General features: G+C 45.6%; 1 protein-coding gene across 1 annotated transcript; it reads right to left on the bottom strand.

Annotated features, from left to right (window-relative positions):
- Positions 1-3051: 3051 nt before the first annotated feature.
- LOC127474011 (GDNF family receptor alpha-4-like) lies at positions 3052-15002 on the bottom strand. The gene is made up of 8 exons (XM_051794303.1): positions 14903-15002; positions 10974-11249; positions 10198-10290; positions 9424-9769; positions 9236-9345; positions 8055-8189; positions 6973-7103; positions 3052-6665 (listed from the first exon to the last, which is right to left on the bottom strand). The coding sequence occupies exons 1-8, from the start codon at positions 14943-14945 to the stop codon at positions 6525-6527; spliced, it is 1275 nt and encodes a 424-aa protein (XP_051650263.1). The 5' UTR covers positions 14946-15002; the 3' UTR covers positions 3052-6524.
- Between the last annotated feature and the right edge of the window lie 4926 nt (positions 15003-19928).

Below are 19928 nucleotides of genomic sequence, written 5' to 3'. Positions count from 1 at the left end.
ATCAACTCATCATCTCTCCATTTCGTTACCATATTATTGTATCTGATTTACCAGCTGGAAGCTGGAACTCGATGATGCTCGAGAAGACAGGCCAGCCTTGAGCTCCTAATGTTAGCATTTCAACCCTGTAGGGGGGATGTCATGTCCTACACAGTGTGAATAAAATAGCTCAGATATTACTCCCAACGTTTTAGTAAATTGCTTCATGACAAGTCATAAGCTTTCTCTGCCTAAGGGCCTTTCTGTGCTGAAAATGTCCATAAAACTGGCATTTGCTCTGTGATCTGTAGTTCTGTTTTAGTTCCCTTTACACTGTGATTTGTACTTGCATATTAAGAATGAAGTGTTCAGTGCACAACAGTCCTTCTGTTGTGATACCACTGCAGCTCCCAGTTGGGACTAGAATAGCAATCAGTTGAGTAATGTATTTGTGGATCTGGATTCCTTGTGCATTAAAAATTTTGCACAAGAATGGATTGAAATTGAGAAAAAGATGGGAAATCTCTTAGCTAATTTCTGTTAGAACTGTCATAACAAGTGCACATACCCTGATTTGGAATGATGGGTGTGAAATGCAAAGAGCTTGAGGCTGGAAGAATTAGCTGCTAATCTTACATTTCTACAGAAAGACAGAGCAATTCCTGTTTTGTAGCCCTGAAAACATAATGGAGCTCTGGGGATCACTGACAAAACAAGCTTCTTAGAGCCACTAGCACTTAGCAAAATTGACTTCAGTTAATCAAAAGATTCTTTAGGGAGACAGAAAAAAAAGAAAAAGCTGATGGTTTGGAAAGCTGGAGAACAAGTAACTGCGTGCAGATGGTTAAAGAAATTCCAGTTTCTTGCAGTGGGGCTCAGTGACCTATAATGACAGTATCTAATGGGCAAACTTAAACAGAAGAAAAAGCAATTTAAGTGCTAGTCTGGTGGGGAAAAAAAGTGAAAGGGAGGAGAGTACAGTGGCACTTTGTTCGCCCTGCTGGACACAGAGCCATTGACCACAACCCTGGCTGCCAATTCCTTATCCACTGATTAGTCCACCCTTCAAACCCATGTCTCTCCAGTTTGAAGATAAGGATGTCATATGATTTACTAATTAATTTTAAATCAGCCATATTATCAGTAGGACATTTCTCAGTCTTTTTACAGTTCTCTCTGTGTGTAGATAATCTTCTCCTGTGCTCAAAATCTCACTAGCAGTTCTTCTTGCAAAGTGCTTCTAGAAGCTCCAGTCCACACCTCTCAGCTCTTCAAGCATCTTGTGGTGTGAACTCTGTGATTGTGGCCATACAATAAAGCAAAAGGCAAAGATGGTTTTATCTCCATCAGGATAAGTGATTTGAATGCTGCTTAATAAATTTTGTCATTTGATGGGGGGAGGAACAGCTGAATCACATGCCTTACGGGAAAACAGGAGAGACCAAGGGGAAAAAAGATGAGCCAAAAATCACATCATTATTTTGTGCTAGCTTAATGTCTGCTTGTTCTGCCCAAAGGTAAAGACATAGTTATCAGCACCATTTATCAGGTACACCGTTTTAGTATAAACTTGTTTAAAAAAGGGTAGAGCCCCTTTGTCATCTTAATTAGACAGTAACCCATTGATTCCAAGCGGGCCTTCATTTTCTAATTATTTAGTACATAATGTCATTAAATATCTTTGAGTGGACAGGATTGCTCTAAAAGCTTTAGTTCCAGAGCTCTAATATTAGGCTTTTGGCATTCGTCCCTGTGTGTGAAAAGCAGTCAGTTTGTTTACCAGGAATTTAGATTCCCATTACTGGGGGAATTAGCAGTGAGCTATTAGTCTGATTCAAGCACTTAACAATTGCTGATCATCTCCTCCTAGCTTGGGGATAATGGAGGTGATCAGCTGTAAATGGAAAGTATGTGGGGCTATTTTCATGAAGGCACTTGGAGAAAGTGCAGCATCCCCTGACCTCTGCTAACCCTGGGGTTTGCAAGAAACCCAAACACCAAGTCACTTCCTGGAGGAGAGCTAATCACCTATCAGAAGAGCTTCCATTAGAGACTAACCAAGCTCAGCCTCAACCGACCCTCCCTCAAATGAAGAAAGGTTCGGCCACAAAATCCCCGGGGTAGAAGTGATTAGCCTCTGATCGTATTTACCGGGATCTGTCTCGACGGGGGAAGCAGCTGTGGAATAGCTGCGGGCTGTGATTCCATAGCAGCGCTGAGCGATCCCGTGGAGCTCAGCAGTGCTGGTTGGCTTCCTCTTTCTCCACTGTTGTTCCCAAAAGCTTTGTCTGGTTCATGGACACCTCAAAGATTACTTTGGCAACTCTCCTTTTTACTCCCGTGTCAAGCTGTCTACCATTTTGGCAAATAGTGATGCGATTTTTAGGATGTGTTGGAAAAGACACTTTCATTCTATACAGATGCTGAACCTGTAGTGTTTTCCTGTCCACTGAAAGTTACCTTTTATTGTCAACAGATTTGGAGAGGTGTGCCAGGGATCTGTAGCCAGGAATCAGTTTGAAGCAAGGCTTGGCTTTTCCTCTTCTGCAACAACACATTGTTCCCACTTTTAAAAGGAAAACTGCAGCCACTTGATTCTTACTGAAACATAGGCACTCCTTGAAGGCAGTGGGAATGATTTTAATGAGGCAAGGACACCATAACTTTGGACTTCCAAATTCAAGGCTTATCTCTGTCTTCACCTTGCTTGTGACCTCGGGCAAGAAATGTGCGTGTCTTCTCTCAGTTGTCACAACAATACAGTTGCCTGAGCTCCCTGCTAGAGGACTATATGGATGCCCTTTGTAAATGCTACATTAGACTGTGTTAAGGAATCTAAAGCTCTACCAGAGTTCTAGAAGCAACATCTGAAGTACCTGACAGGATACTGTTTGTAAAAGTTGTTAAGATTGCTTTGTAAGAGATTCTAACTCTGTTCTTTAAATTTCTTTCCCATAGGGCCTCCAGCAGTGGAGACAAGGAGTGTAGCTTCTATTAAATGCAAAGGAAGGCAGGAGACTTCTAGAGTTGCAAGATAAATTTTATTAGTGAGACTTCACATTATTTTACTCTTTAAAAAATAATATCTACATTACAACAATTAGAGGGTTCCCTTTTCATATATGGTTGCTGAGAGCTCAATATTAAGACTGTCTGGATAGAGAATCTTTATTGGATTATTTTTGTATTTTGTGGATTATATTTTGTGAGACCACATGTGCTCACAGGGTGCTGTATTCCACTTTCTGGGAACAGAAGCTGAGGGGGGGTTGTAAACTGCCCTCTTGTGTGGTCAGTAAGAACTGGGTTTAGGTAACTGTGCCAGTCTTAGAACATTGGTGGTGCTAACAGAATTGACTTGATACTGATACTGGCATGATATTTCTAGTAGCAGTTATACTTATGCATGCATAAATGCTGTGTAGTTGAAAAACTGTGATATTTGGAGATCAGGTAGTCAGAAAAGTCTAAGAGAAAATGGGTTTGTACTCCCAGCAGTGAGAGTACCTGTGAATGCAAGCGTAGTTAGAGGTGAATTTCGCTTGCAGTTATTGATGAACAAGCCTAAGAGGCAGCTGTGATTATAAACGTGCATGTGAAAGGGATGCAGGACACTTGGAAAAAAACCAAACTGACACTTTTTGCTTTAATTTCAGTCCAGAGCAGGATTTGTCTCAGGATTTGTCAAGTATTTTCCTGTGGTGTAATCCAGGACATGACAGGAGACTGCAATTGCCATCAATAACCTTCTTAGCAGGGCTAAAGGGCTAGAGGTCCACAGTGCCCTAAACATGAACAACAAAATGCTCATTCCTTTTTCACCACCAACCTGTCTTAGAGCACTGAAGCTGGGAAAGAGGAAAGATCCCAGTGCAGATGAGTAGATGGTCAATGCAGTACATTGTGTACCAGTGTGTGTGGTACAGACAGCTCAGGGAAATCTACTCCATTATACTCACAAATATTCTCTCTGATGTGTGGAATACTGCAAAGAACAACATTTTCTTCTTCACTGTTGCTCTCCATTAAATTCTGAGATGACAGATGCTATTACATTACAGTCAGGAGTCTTGACACATTTCTAGTCCCACCACATGGAGGATGGTCTAATGTAGATACTATATTGTTGTTACATGGACTCTGTTTTTATTAAACAATGGTAGCAAACATTCTAGTGCTGTCTCTTGCTCCAAATAGCCATATTTCAGTAGGTAATGAGAAATACCAGCATTAGTACTCCTGTTTTTTAAAAAGACATGGTATTTGTTCCTACTGCACGGAAATAACATATTGCTTCTCTGTGTGACAGAGGAGATCATTCTGCTCCATGCAGTGATTTCCTTGTTCTACCTACCCAGGAAGTAAACAGGAGAGTAGAAGTGGAAATGGAAATATTACCCCTGCAGAAGGATAATTACTCTGATACACGTGACAGTGTAAGATTCTGTAATAACGTGTCTGACAGTGACTGGGAACCTAGCTGGTGCTTCCCTGGCAACAGATAAAGCACAGGATAAAAAGAATACTCACCTGTTCTGCCTCTGTTCAGGACTGTAATCTTGTTTGGGTGTGTATAGCACTGTTCAGATCTGTTGCCTCTCAGGATGAGCAATGGGCACTATACATGTGCATGGAGGAGCTGTTTTGAGCTGAGTTTCTGGCTATTCAAAAGTGTAGGCTGGCTGATGAGGCAACTCTTGCACACAATTGATTGCAGACTGTTAACCTATGCTTAGAAATCAATATTCACTTAACACCACATTTTAACAGGCAAACGCAGTACAAACTAACAGCAGTTACACAGTGCACACATTTACACTCGGAATAAACAGGTCATGAAGCAGCACTTGGCAGAGGAGCAGGGGATGGATGGGGCAAGCAGCTGGAAGGGGCAACGGCAACTTGAGTATGTGGAGAGGTACAAGGAGATTTTTGCAACTGAGTGTCCCAGGGGTTTTGTGGTAAATACATCTTCAATGAGCTATATGCATTCCCTAAGGGTTACTGAGAAGGTTCGTCCTGAGGCCAGGCAAGATCATCTTTTGCTGGGTAAAACTAAATTTACTGGAGTTGAGCACAGAAGTCCATCTTGAACAACAAAACCCAAGTGTGTTGCAAGCTGTGATAATGGATTATATATATGTTGCAAGGGGCAAAACAGAATGGAGCAAGAATATAAACGCTAATATCGTGTCCTTGATCTGGAATGGTATTTTTCATATACTTAAAAAATGGATTTGAAAAGGGAACTGAAAGTAATCCAGAAATGGTGTTTACCAGGGACTTTATGTGTCTGTTTATTGAGCTTTCTTCGCAACCCACCCTGGAGTACAGACTCCTAATCTTTATGATACGCTTATCCTTCACAGACTTGAGAAGCAGATCCACACAAACCTCATGAAGTTCAACAAGTCCAAGTGCAAGATGCCACACCTGGTTTGGGACAGCCCTCAATATCAACACAGAGTGGGGGATGAATGGATTGAGAGCAGCCCTGCAGAAAAGGACTTGGGGATATGGGTAGATGGAAAATTGGACACGAGTAGGTAACGGCACTTGCAGCCCAGAAAACCATCTTGCAGCCTGGGCTGCATAAAAAGCAACATGGCCAGCAGGCTGAGAGGTGATTCTTCTCCTCCAGCTCACACCACCTCCCCACCTGGAGTTCAGCATCCAGCTCTGGGGTGCCCAGTATGTGACAGACATGGACCTGTTCAAGCAGGCCCAGAGGAGGCCATGAAAAGGAGGGGGCTGGAACACCTCTTCTATGAGGAAAGGCTGAGACAGTAGACTTGGTTTGGCCTGGAGAGAAGAAGGCTCTGTGGAGACCCTGTCGTAGGTCTTCTTTCAATATATAAAGGAGGATGATAAGGGCAGATACACCAGGGCCTGTGGTGAAAGGACATGGGGCAATGGTTTTAAACTAAAAGAACGTATGTTTCGATTACATATTAGGAAAAACTTCTTCCCTGTGAGGGTGGTGAGGCCCTGGCACAGGTTGCCCAGAGAAGCTGTGGCTGCCCCATCCCTGGAAGTGTTCAAGGCCAGGTTGGATGGGGCTTGGAGCAACCTGGGCTACTGGAAGGTGTCCCTGCCCATGGCAGGGGTGGAACAAGATCGTCTTTAAGGTCCCTTCCAACAGAAACCATTCAGTGACTGCAGGCCCGAGGAGGAGCTCCAGAAGGTGGGGTGGGCGGACATCCTGTGTCAGGTCATCCCTGCAGTCAGAAACCAAACCCTGCACAAGTTCTGACAGAACTCAGACCTTTGTTTTAAACTACTGAGCTGGAACATGAGCCTGGCTGTTACTCACAATGCATACATGGCAGAAGCAATGGTGAGAACCACATCTGCAGAGCTCAGTGAGAACTGGCGTGGGGAAAGTGGGGTGCAAGTAGGTTGGGAGGTTTCCAGAGACTGCTATTCTGGGTTAAGGCTGTTCCATTCCTCTTGTCTGAAAGCCTTCTGTTTCCCAAAGGTAAATCTGTAGTGGGACGTGCCTGGATATGGAATAAGATTAATAATATGGGGAGGAAAGATTCCATTTATGCCAAGTTAATGTTCAGCAACAGGGGCAGGAACAGAGCCAGGGAAGGCCAAGAAGTAGCAGCTCCAGAATGCTCAGAGGAGGCCAAAGGCATGCTGCTGTGTTCAGAGCTGTCTTGCTGCATCTTCCCTTCAGCCACCTAGGAAATGAAAAGGAGGGATGAGTCCCAGTTAGACACATTTATGCTCAAACTTGTGGCTGCAGAGCCTCCAGTTCTGAGCCCTAATGTGAGACCATTGAAACTCCTGTGGCCAGGCATGTGGCTTCCTATTTCTGCTTGTCTGTGAAAGGAACAGCTTAAGGTAGAGTGGTTCAGTGTTCCACATGCACGTGGCATCCCTAGCTTTGATGTCCAAAGTCACACATTTCCAGATCCAAAGTTTTTCCACTACTGTCTCTAGGCTACTTGACTCACTGCTTTGTGAAGGCAACAAAGCAATGCATACCTGGGACATTTCTGAAGCAAGAGATGTGCTGGCACTGCCTCCTTGGAAGCTTAGGGAAGATGAATAAGGTAAGTCTTCCTGTCTTTCTAGAGCTGTCTGCTTCAGGTGCATTTGAGACCAAATGGCATTTTCTGCAAACAGAAGTAAAGCAAGAGTCTTATTGTGCTTTTCTTGTGCAGTCTTGGAGTCTAGTGAACAGAAATCTAGGGAAGCTATTTTAGGAAATGCACTCACAGGCTGTGTGGCCTTGATTTAGAAAATATATATTCTCTGTTCAGTGAATGGCCTGCCAGTTTGTGGGTTTGCTTGTGAGGTTGAGCAGACTGCAAAAATGTCTGCACTGTACTTGAGGACTTTTGGGTCCTTCTGTGACTTTCCCACCTGTGTATTTTGTAAGGGGCTGATTTTTAGTATCTCAGGTGGGATGTTTAGGTTGTAGATGTATCTACAGTGCTGGGTGTAAGGCTCTTCTATACTGCAGGAGGTAGGTTTAAATATTAATCATTTACATAATGATGCTAATTTCTTTTATATCCTTTGGAAGCTTTTACAAACATTAAATATTTAAATCTCATTAAGTTATGTTGCTAAAATGCTAGGGAGATAAAAAAATACAGTTGCATGTAACAGGATTTTTTTGTAACTGCTATGCTGCTGAATCTAATTACAGGCTGCCTCAGGAACTACTTATGTTGATCAAGTAAGTGAGGGCCAAAGGAGAGTAGAGGAACGAGGACAGGAGGGGAATCCCAACCCATAATCCTCACAGACATGGTTACTCAGCAACCTATGGACACAGCACATCTGACCTCCCCTTGTGAAGTTTTTGCAGTGCCCTTCATTTGCCTGGTGTTTGGAAACAGCTTCATGGTGTTTGAGATGAACAGAAGTGTTTCCAAAAGATACAGAAACACTTCTGAGAGCAGAGCCAGGCTGGTCCCACAGGTTGCAGAGGAGATTATGGAGACATTGCAGAAGAAGACAGAACTATACACAAGAGCAGTGCGAAGTAGGATCTTGAAACCACAGTACTTGAATTCCCCCATGCTGAGCTGTTTCTCTGTGATGTGATTGATGCTTACCAAGGCATTTGTTGCTCTCAAACATGCCGAGTATCTGGTCACACTTCTCCTTCTGGTTGCCGCTGCTCTCACAGGTACACCACAAGGAGACCTCCACACTGGAGTTACTGACATAGTTGGGTGTCATGGGTGTGCCTGTCCCAAACCCCCGGATGAAAGAAACGTCAGGAATCATGTTATACTAAAGGGAATGCTGCCCTGGAGGCAGAAGCCTTCCACTGTGATAAGTGTGTTACCCAGGCCAGGTCAGGACTCCCAGCCAGGTGACCCAGGCCTGATGAGCCAACCTGAAGTCTGCTGGCCTGTGAGAAAGTGTGGAGATTGCTACCCCTGACTCAGGCACTCTGATGGTGAGAGGTACTGGGAACTGAAGCTGGTGGATGCATTAGACTGAAGGATGGGAAGCACCTGCAGGGGCTCAGCTGTGGTACTGCCATATGGCAGCAAAAGGTGCTCCTGCTCCTTGTGTAGCTGGTAACACTGTGTGGCCAGGTGCCTTTTGCCAAGCAAATACTGCACACCACAGTGTGCCATTCAGCCAGTGTTCATTTAGCACAAAACCAGCAGAGGCATCTGGGAAAATGGAAGGCATAGTCTATATTTACAGCTTCTGAGATGCTGCTGCCCTTTACAGCTCCTTTCTTGAGCCACTCTGAAAACGTTGTTGGCAGTAAATAACTCAAACCAAAGACGACCTTCCTTCAAACAGCTGGTAGTGCCATGTTCTGGCTGGCCCTGAGAACACACTGTGCACAATATAACCAACCATCAGGCGTATAAAAGTTGGGCAGTGATGGAATGCAGTGTTTAATCCCTGCTGTGATGGGATGTAACTCCTGCATCACACAAGCCCAGAGAGCCCCGTTGATGAGGCTCTTAGAGCACTTTGCACTGGCTGATGATGCAAACAGGTGTTGAGAAATCTCAGGCAAGTGCTCCAGATTTGGTAACAGAGGATGGGGCAAAGTACAGCAATAAATGCCAGGGAAGAGCTCTCTTTGGGCTGCATTTACCTCAGAGGCAAGGGGGAGCACTGGCATCAATTAGTACAGCGTATTCCCTGGTACACTGAGCACCACGTCCTACAGGAGAGCAGGATGGTCCTTTACAGCATCAAAGTGTGCCTGCAAGTTCGTGGCCTGAAAGCATCCACCCTGTATGCTCCTGTGGATATCACTTACCAATCATCCCCATGTAAGCCTGCAGGCATGCAGCATGGTTGTGCAGAGAGCAGCCATCTGGAGACGTGTCTGCAGGTTGACAGTTTTGTTGGAAGTCGGCCAGTCGGGATCTGTAGGAAGGAAAAGGAGACCATCAGTGTCTACGTTGTTTTCCTCTCTTGGCCAACATCCGCTGCTGCCGGACCTACTTGCAGAAAGGGTCCTCTAAGCATAAGTCCAGCAGCCAGAGGCAACTGGGTTTGGTGTTAGACTGGAAGGAACAATCAGGAACAATAGTTTTCCGGCGCCTTTCTCCACAAAATTCATCCTGACACGGACAGAAGAGGATCCTCTTGGTGAAATCCTCAGGGACTTTCTCAAAGAAGTTCCTCAGCCCCCTGAGGCACTTGCGCCGGTCACACACGTCCTCGCTCCCCGCAGCCCTGGTGCAGGTGGAGGCGTAGTCAGTGCGCAGACGAACACACTTCTTGCTCAGATTACAGACATGACTTTCTTTCAGGCACGGGTTTGTTGCATCTCCTGCTAACTGTGAGCCTATAAAGCCATAAAAAAACATAGAAACCATGAAAAAAGCCCCAAGAAGAGATTCTGTGCAGAAGCAGGAATAGCCCTTTCTGGATGGCCAGATTTGGAACATCAAAAAGAACAAAGCAAATCAGTCCTTCTGTGTGCCTGCAGTATGACACTGTAGTTATATTAGTTACAGAGGAAGATTTTTTTTTATTAGTTCGTGGCAGGGTGCTTGTTTCAGAAAATTGATCATTGTGGGTTATTCCCAGTTTTATGGGCCTGGATCTGTGGCTGTATTCACACTTGATAGTGGGGACAAATTTAGGCAAGTATCCAGAGCAGGTATTCCTCTGATTAAAGGGGCCATTACCCCAAATTGTTCCTAATAACCTTCAGCCTCTGAAAAGGTAAGAGAGGGCAGCATTATATCATGTAACCATTACAATTTTTACCTGATACCAGAGCTGCCAGTTTATTATAATCTGTCTTCCAGTGTTCTTCATTTGCTGGGTTCTCATAGGGAGAGGTCTCCAAATGGAAATAACCTAGGCAAGATACAAGATATTTCATGCAGTGGAAGAAATGCTTTGTGACCAGTTTGCTTATTTATTTGTTTGTTTGTTTATTCTTAAATGGGTATTTTTCTCATTTATGCCTAGCTCTTTCCTCAGGCTGGAGTTCAGAGGTGCTCTGTCTTGCTCAGATCCAAATGCCAAGAATGGTTCTGCTGGAAATGCAAAGGTACTAGTGTGTAAACCCAGCATTACATTTTATCTGGCTGGAATTAGGTCTAAGTCATCTGGTATTTCCAGCCTCAGTATGAGTGAGGAGCTGAGCAGCACAGACAGGCTTTAGTGAGAGGTCAAGTAGGAGCATCCCACTAAAAAAACAGCAGTACATTCAGGGATGCCATGACACTGTGTGTCATAATCACAAGTGCCTTTCAGTGATGGACAGATAGGACCATTTTGAGGTATTTTTTACAGCGCTAAATTTAACTGCCTCAGAGTAGCTGCCTTTGTATCTTAGAGTCCCTCGTGTATTTGAAAGGCTGGTCCCAGACCAGACCAGTTTTCCCTGCTTATCAAACACAGCAGTAAATTCTCTTTACTAGATGTTCCAAAGCAATACCTGCAGTGTTGGGAAGTGGCCTTTCCCAGCTGTTTTCAGATGGGGGGCAGGGGTAAGCCTTGCTAGTACCTTGTAAATTCCTACTATTTCATCTCACCATCTGTCATGCTGGAGTGAACGGTCCAGAAGACACGTAAGCAGTGCTCCTGTCTCTTCATGCGCCGGTGACACTTGCAGTGCAGCAAAGAGCTGTTCCCAAGGTCCAGCTCTGCATTCAGACATCTGACCCTGCTATTGTGATCCAGTGGAAGGAGGCGAGTCTTGGCCAGGGCACAGTTTTCCAGGATCCTGTACGTGGCATTGCAGGTGGAGTCCGAGAGGCACAGCCGCTCTGCCACGACACAGTCACTCCTGGGCAGAGCCAGGAGGTCTCCTGGTCGAGTGGAGAAAAGATTGTTAGGACCCCAGTCAGGATGAATGCCACACAAGCACCTTGTCACTGTTCTGCAGGGATCCTGTCTGAAGCAAGGACTCCACGTGAGAGGCAGAACTCATTGGGGTCTTTCATGTGGAGTAGCAAGGAACAAGAGCTTTCTCCACTCAGAAACAAAAGGATGAGTATTTATGAAAGAGGCAACAAAAGGTCAAATAAAATTCTCAAAAATAATTTTGTTTAATAAAACCTTTTTTTGTCACCCTTAACTCTTTCAGCTTGGCTCTGTATTTTATGGAGCAGTAAATCCCCGTGAAGCCTCGGGGTTGCAGAGGCCTGCTTTGAAGAAGCTCTTCTATCTGAGCAGTGAAAACCGCAGTGCAATAAGCACATAGTAACACCATACTGTGTGCTGTGAGTCAGTGCTGCTGCAATTACTGAAGTATATGCTGGTCATTAAGAGATGTACTGAGAAAGCCATTTATAGGGTGTAAAAACAACCACTTTACTGAGCTTGAAAATATAAGGACGTGTATTTTTTGCATAATAAAACGAATCCTTAACATGAGATGCAAGTAGCTTCATCTAGAAGTGCTGATATGCAGTCATTTTAAGTATTTAAAACACAGTCCCTGAAATCCCTGCCAAAAATGCAGATGAAGGCTTAGCCTGCCAGCTTTCACCTGTTGGCTGATTGTAAATCCTTGCCTATATCTCTGTGTGTACATATATTTGTGTGACACATGCATTGATTATATATATATACAGACACGTGCTACCTTATGTAGAAGTATTAAATAATCTTAGATTAAACAACATAATCTTTAAAACTACTTTTTTTCTCAGCTTTTAATTTTTTTATATAGACTGTTGTCTCCTAAGGGGTGATAGCTAACACTGCCATCCAGAGGGACCTGGAAAAACTTGGCAAGTGGGCCCACGAAAATCTCATGAAGTTCAACAAGTCCAAGTGCAGGTGCTGCACATGGTCAGGGCAATCCCAGACATGAATCTGGACTGGAAGATGGACATATTGAGAGCAGCCCCGCAGAGAAGGACTTGGGGGTTCTTGTGGATGAGCTGGCCATGTGCACTTGCAGCCCAGAAAACCAAACACATCCTGGGCTGCATCAAAATCAGACTGGCCAGCAGGTTGAGGGAAGAGATTCTGCCCCTCTGCTCTGCCCTCCTGAGATCCCACCTGCAGTGCTGCATCCAACTCTGGGGCCCTCAGCACAAGAAAGCTGTGGACACAAAGATGCTCCAAGGGTTGGAGCCCCTCTGCTCTAAAGACAGGCTCGGAGAGCAGGGGTTGTTTAGCCTAGAGAAGAGAAGGCTCTGAGGAGACCTTAGAGCCCCTTCCAGTGCCTAAAGGGAACTTCTAAAAAAAGAGGGAAAGCAACTTTTTATACAGGCAGATAGTGATAAAACAAGGGAGAACAATTTTAAAATAGAGATTTAGATTAGACATTAGGAAGAAGTTCTTTACTCAGAAAGTGGCAAGGCCCTGGCACAGGTTGCCCAGAGAAGCTGTGGCTGCCCCATCCCTGGAAGTGTTCCAGGCCAGGTTGGATGGAGCTTGGAGCAACAGTCTAGTGAAAGGGGTCCCTGCCCATGGCAGGGGGTGAAAAGAGATGAGCTTTAAGGTCCCTTCCAATCCAAGTCTTCCTATGATCCTATGATTATGTTGTCACAGGTAGGTGAATTCAGTCTGAAATCTTCCTTCATTTCTGCAGTTTATTAACCTATGTTTACAGTACAAGTACAATGAAGTCTTGGAACAAGACAGTTTGCTAAAACATTATATATAACCTAGTATGTTTCCTCCCTTCAGGTCAATATTGCTTGGCTGGTTTTAAGAAATGACTGTGCTGAGCCTAACATCTACCTTTAATGTTCTTTGGGTACATCATCTTACCCATCATTCTTTGTTCAGCAGGTGCAGTAGTACTATTTCAGTCTGCCTTCACTACAGATTAGGAAAAAATCTTGGTAAGCTCATATTGCCTGATGTACCATCTTCACCATCTACCTTGTTTTCCACTCCCTTCCCTTTTGCTGGCTTCAACAGTTTATTTGCTGTAGGCAGTAGTCTGCATAATTCTATACCAGTCTGCTTCTCAAACTTTCTACTTTTCCTACAGTCCAGTAATACTGCATAGGTACCTTTGTCTCATCTGTACAAATTTCTTTATTTTTCTATCAGCTTAATGTACTTTGTAGTTCATCTGGCTCTTACATAGAGACTCAATGACTTTTTAAGCTCCCTGAAAAGTCTCTTGTCAGAAATGCTTTGTACTCAGCACAGTGGGTTTAAGTGAAGCTGCTTTAAACCTCAAACTTAAAACAGACATCATACAATAGCTGTGCATTGTTGTGAACCCTGAAACTTGACAAGTTATTTCAATTTTTTAAATGAAAGTATTCCAGATAACAATGTGAAAGAATAAGAAAGCTAATTCTTTCCTAGACCTATGGTCTAGGTTGTAGAACATGTTAAAGACCACATGGGTATGGGAATCCCTTCCATAGTTAAAAAAAGGTAAAAGGTAACAACCAATTAACAGATTATTATTTATACCTTAGAAAAAATGGATAGGTAATATAATATATCTTTTTTCTCCCCTTTTCACTCAATGGCCTGTCATATAGATATGTATATCCAGTTGCCTGTGGTGCACTGTGGTATTGAAAGAGAGGACGATTACAGAAGGGAAACCTTCTGTAAACAGTTAGCAAAGAAGAATTGGCATTTGAACATGGAAAACCAGGGGGAAATCTATTCATAATCATGTGGCTGACAGTGCTACTGAGGTCTAAGTGCAACAGCCCATTTTTTAACAGTCATTGTGATATTCAGTAGCTGCAGCTTTTCCTGAGTGTAAAGCACTGGCATCCCATAGCCAGGGTCTAGGAATGCTTCAGAGCCGTTTGTAGTTTCTATGTTCCCAGTCACATCAGCCACGAAGGCTGCACAAGAGATTAACTGGAAAGAGGAATAATTTCAATCCTCATCTCTCGTGATTTGGCAGTAATAGGAGGCAGAGTGGAAACATCAGATGCATCTCTGCAGGAGCTCCTTAGATTGGTCTCAGCAGACCGAGCCTCTCCTCGGAAAACTATGGGCTCGGAGCACTCCAGAGAGGGAATGCATGGGGGGTAGGTATCAAAAACTGCTCGAGGCGAAGCCAGCGAGAGCGCGGCGCAGCCGGGACCCGCTCAGGCGCATCCTCGCATTGTACCCGTCCGGCCGCGGTCGGGGATCGGCTCCGGCATCTCCCCCCGCTCCTCGGGGATCGACTCCAGCATCGCCCCTCGCTCCTCACCCCTCGCCTCCAGGGCAGACCTTCCCCCCCACCCCCCGAGCGTCCCTCTAGTTTGGCCACAGTCACACTGGCGGGTCCCCGCTCCTGGAGAGCAGTAGCCGCCTTTCCCGGTTGGAAACGCGAATTCCGACGCGCCGCCTGCGCCCGGAGAAGCCGGAGGAGCACCGTGGGAAGTGCCGTGCATAACACCGCGGGCGCACCGGGGGGAGCGCCGGTCACCCGGACGGTCCCGACCCCGGCGCCGCCCGCAGCGGGGTCTGTCCGCCCGCCGGGAGAGGGACGGGGACGCGCCGCCTGCCCTGCCCTGCCCGCCCCGAGCCCCGTTACCGGCTCTGGAGAGGAGCAGCCCCAGCAGCAGCGCCGGCCCCATGCCCGCCGTCGGTGTCTCCGAGCGCCGGGGCCGCCGCTCGCCCCCGGCCCCGCCTCGGCTCTGCCGGGCCCGGCCCGCCCCGTCGAGGTGCGGGCGGCGAGTACCGCCCCCGGCCCGGCCCTGCCCACCCCGGGGGAGCCGCGGGCCGGGCCGGGCCGGGCTGGGCGGCTCCGAAAGGAACGTTTGTTTATCGATGCTTAGCGCATCCCGGTACCGAGGGCAGAGCTGTGACTGCGCACCTTCGGGGGCGTACCTGGGCAAAGGACAGTTAAGTGTCAAGCAGAAGGAGTGTTCTTGGAGGCGAGAGATGCTGACTGGCTTTTGACTCGATTCCCCTGGTGCTTCTTGGCTTTGTTGTGAAGGGTGTCGTTTCAGTTTCTTACCTGTTGCTGGCTCCGCCTCGGTGGAGCTGCCCGTGTGCACCCAGGCATTTCCGAGAGCCCACCCGGCATTTAGGCAGCTGTGCTTCTTTTGAACAGATCCTTCCTTTTAGTTTGCATCCTAAGATCGCGTTAACCAGTGCGAAAAAGTCACGGTCCAACACATGCACGTCAAACATTAGTAGATGAAAATGAGGCCAACCTTTTGTAGGTCGATTGTTTGTGGGAGTAGAGAGACCTACCCCTTCTGCCCGCAGAGCCCGACAGAAAGGGAAATAACTGTGCAAATACATTAAGTATTCACAATCCAATTCAGTGGTGCCCTCCTCATCCCCAGTTTTGAAAAAGGTTAGTCCTCCTGCTTACTGCTTACGGGGAACTGCCGTGGGAGATCTCTACTGAATAGGAACAACTCGTCCACAAACGCTGGAGGTTCTACTTCATGCTTAAGGCAGAGAGGAAAACCATTCTCGCCATGGCTTGAAGTCTATTTAAAGTTTAATAGTTGGAGGAGCTTAAGGAAAATGGTGGATGGGATAGAGCCTTTTTAACTTTCAAATTAATTGTTTGCAGTTACCATTCAGGAGGAGGAAACAGAGGAGTTAGGCTGGAAAAAAAAACACTAGAAACAAAGAGATTTATTTGTAATGGCAATATGAAAAAACAAGGACTGGCTTGATGCTGTGAACTTTATGTTATTGTGAGACATGGTAAGAATAAACAAGTAGATCTGAAAGGTTTTAATCATGATCCAAATTATGACTGTGGCACAGTAGAGACATGTTTGGATTACTAATATGGATGGAATATTAGTACACTAGTGTGCAACCTGTGAGGAGTAACAGGCAGGAGAAGAAGAAATGTTGCCTTCTACAATCATGGATTTGTATACTTTGACACTGTAGGAGCATCTTTTCTACACAATTTGAATGATGGTTAAAAGGAAAGAAAATTGGGCACTGCCATTTATATTCCAGGCTGCTTGGCAGCAAAACCATGCAGAATCATCCATTGCACAGCACTGAAAGATAAGAGCTGCCCAGACATCCCTCATTACAGGAGTACCAGTGCTACAGGGAGTTTGTGGAATGTGTTACCAACTTGTGGATATAGAAAATGATGACAACCTCAGGAGAGGAAGCTCTGCTATATAAACAATTAATTTTCAAGCCTTAGGAAAATAACAGACTTGCTATTTGTCTCCCAGATGGATTTGTCAAGGACTAATACATTTTTTTCTACAACAGGATAACAACTTTTGTGGGGAGCAAAGAAAAATAAGAGATCATATGTACTCAGGACCTTTGAGAACAGCTGTAGACAGGTTAGTCCAGCTTGGTACAAGAGAACAGTGCAGAGGATCTTTCAAGTTCCTTTCCAGATTGTTTTTCTGATTCTGTGATTATAAATCTTCACCCAAAGCCCTCTGAAATGATTCACTAACTCAGCTTTGAATTACGCTCTGCAGCAGATATAAAAGGAAAGGGAAAATTCTCCTTTCCATACTGAATGTGTAACTGTGTTTTCGAGTTCCCTTGGCAAGTGGCCAAGTAAAGGAGCTCTAATTTGATGTCTGGCAAAGGGTTGTCCAATTCATGGCTCTTCAATAGCCAGCACAACCTATGGCTGCATTGGAGGGGTCCCTTTCTTGATTTTGCAGACTTCTGTGTGTCTCTGCCTAGGGCCCATGACATACAGGGTTATTTGGTTAGTTCTCCCTCCCCACACGGAGGTTACCAGCACTGTAACCTCATTAAAGGTCTCAGAGAGTTGGATAATTACCAGTCTCTCACGACTGAGGCTTTCATCATTCTTTCCATCTGAAATTGTATAGGCCAGCTCTGACCTGTGAGGGTCATCTACCAGGGTAATGTAAAATATGTCAGGAATCAGTTTCTCTAATTCCATGCAAGGTCCAGGCCTTTGACCTTCTCGAACAGCTACATAAACAGTGATCAACTCTGATCTGATTTCCTCAGCTTTTAGCCCCAGTTCTGTGCTTTATGCTGTCTTTGTTGCTCTTTGCGGGTTCATGTAAGGTCCTGTGATGACAGATGACACCAAGCTGGGTGGCTGTAGTAGGGTAGGAAGGTTCTACAGAGGGATCTGGACAGGCTGGGTCTGGGGGCTGAGGCCAATTGCATGAGGTTCAAAAAGGCCAAGTGCTGGATCCTGCCCTTAGGTCACAACAACCTCAGGGAATGCTCCAGGAGCAGCTGAGGGAGCTGGAGGGGCTCAGCCTGGAGAAAAGGAGGCTCGGGGGGGACCTTCTTGCCTATCTCCAACTCCCTGACAGGAGAGTGGAGCCAGGTGGGGGGCAGACTCTGCTCCCAGGGAACAAGGGATGTGACGAGAGGAAACAGCCTCAAGCTGTGCCAGGGGAGATTCAGGTTGGACATCAGGAAGAATTTCTTCACAGAAAGCACTGTCCAGACCTGGCACAGGCTGCCCAGGGCAGTGGTGGAGTCCCCACTCCTGGAGGGATTTATTAGACATGTACACGGGGCGCTTGGTGGTCTTGGCAGTGGCCAAGTTAATGACTGGGCTCCATGATCTTAAAGGTCTTTTCCAACCTCAACGATTACATGATCCTATAATTCTATGAAATAGATGTGTGACTAAGGCTCATAGTAAGTAAATTTTTGTCAGATCTTTGCCAGTATTTTGTTTTACAAAAATGTACTCTGTGTGAGGTGCATACAGGGTCCTCTGTGAAACAGGAAACCCACTCATCATGCTGGTGCTGTTTGCTCATTTGTTGTTCCTGTCCTTGGCAGTAGGAAGATCCCTGCAGTATCTGCAGGATAGTTTCTTCTTCTGTTCAGATCAACTGCAATGGACAGTCCTTTCCATTGCTGGGGAGCCCTTTTGAGAACAAAAATCAGTTTTCCTCTGAAATCACTGTATATCACTGTATTAAAGCAAGTAGCAGTTCTGGTGATGTGCGAGACATTTCTTCTCTACATCCACGACTGCCACAGCCAGTGAAGAAGGGGTTTTACCACAGTTTGCAGTATGTACTGAGTTACTTAGTCATACCTTATTCTGTATAGTACTAATCTGATGAAGAGTGTAGCACACTGGTGCTTCTGCTGCTTTTGTCAGGATTTGGTCACTACCACCCTCCTTGAGACAAAACCAGAGCACGTTGCTGTGCAGTGCAGGAGATGCTGAGCCTGGGCCGTTTGTCAGGAGCACTATCAGAGTACTGCTGGGGGAGGCAGCACGGAGGAGGGCTGAGCAAACACTCTCTGCCTGGGCTAATATTTACAGCACCACACTCTGTGGTGCTAGAGACAGGCAGCAGACATTCACAGCTCATAGTAACACCTGTACACTACAGAAATATTAACCTAATGCAAACAACCTGGCAGAAGTTCATGTCTATATTTATAGAAAACCAAATAAAAACCTCCTCCATTTCCTAGAATGAGTGCTAGTGCCCCAAACAGCCCTGGCTGCTCATTGCCTAAGAAGGTTCAGGGGTTTGACATCCATGGCACCTGCCCATAGTTTTCTGCATCAGTACCTGGGGTCCTTGGCCACTTCTGGCTCAGATAATTTCATTCTTTTGTTCCTATGAATAAAACATTCAAAGCTGCTCTTGTATTTTAGCCTCAGTGTGGCCCACAGCAGGAAGGTCAGAGACATTTCTGTGTCTGTCTGGATAGCTACAATCATACAGCTCAATGGGTAGACTGTCTTTGGTGGAGAATAACTGTCTGTAAGTCATCCTACTGTCTGTAAGTCATCCTACAGGAAAAAGGAACTAGGAAATTTATGATGATAAAAGTTCAGGGTAAGCAACTGACATGTGAACAAGAGCTTCACTCCAGAGGGACTTTGAGAAATGAAAGGACTGGGTCAACAGGTGCCTTCTGATGCTCAGGAAGGAGAGTGAAGTTCTGTAACAGGGCAAAGTGACCCCACGCATCTTTCCTGGCTGAGGACTGAGTGGCTGAGGAGCAGCCCCACTGGAAGGAGCTGGCAGTTGCCATGGATACCAGTAAGCTCTGATTCTGAATGAGGCAACCCACACACCACACTGTGTTAGGAAGAAGATGGCCAGACACTGAAGGAATTTATTCATGTCTGCTTAGCCACACCTGGACTGCTGTGCACAGTTTCCTGCCCCTGAAGTTCAAGAGGGATGTGGAGGAACTAAAGAGGATCCAGTGGAGGGCTACCAACATGGTAGCATGTGACCTACAAAGAGATTAACAGAGCTAGGCTTGTTTGCTTGGCAAAGAGGAATTTCACAGATGATCTACTATCAGCCTACAGCTACTTGAAGGTGAGCTGCAAAGGCAGCAAATCCAAATGACAGGTGATATAAGAAGTGATGATGGCCACAGGTTCTAGCTTGAGTTGTTCAGGCTGGATGCTGTAAAAATTTTTTTCACTAAGAGTTTGTTGCAGTACAAGAATAGTTTATCTGGAGATGTATTGGAGTCTGTATCCAAACTTGTAGAAAAAGCCACAGCTGACTTGCTCTTGTGTTGGTGGTAGTACTACCTAGCACAGATTGTGTTGGATTAGAGACTGTAGGTCCCTTCCCACCAACTAGTTAAGGCAGTGGTTAGTGTGCACATGCTTGGATGAC

The sequence above is a fragment of the Manacus candei genome, unplaced genomic scaffold (genome assembly GCF_025592945.1).
Source record: "Manacus candei isolate 608988 ecotype Guabito, Panama unplaced genomic scaffold, ASM2559294v1 h1tg000037l, whole genome shotgun sequence".
Taxonomy (NCBI): domain Eukaryota; kingdom Metazoa; phylum Chordata; class Aves; order Passeriformes; family Pipridae; genus Manacus; species Manacus candei.
This window is presented reverse-complemented; position numbering and strand designations above follow the sequence as displayed.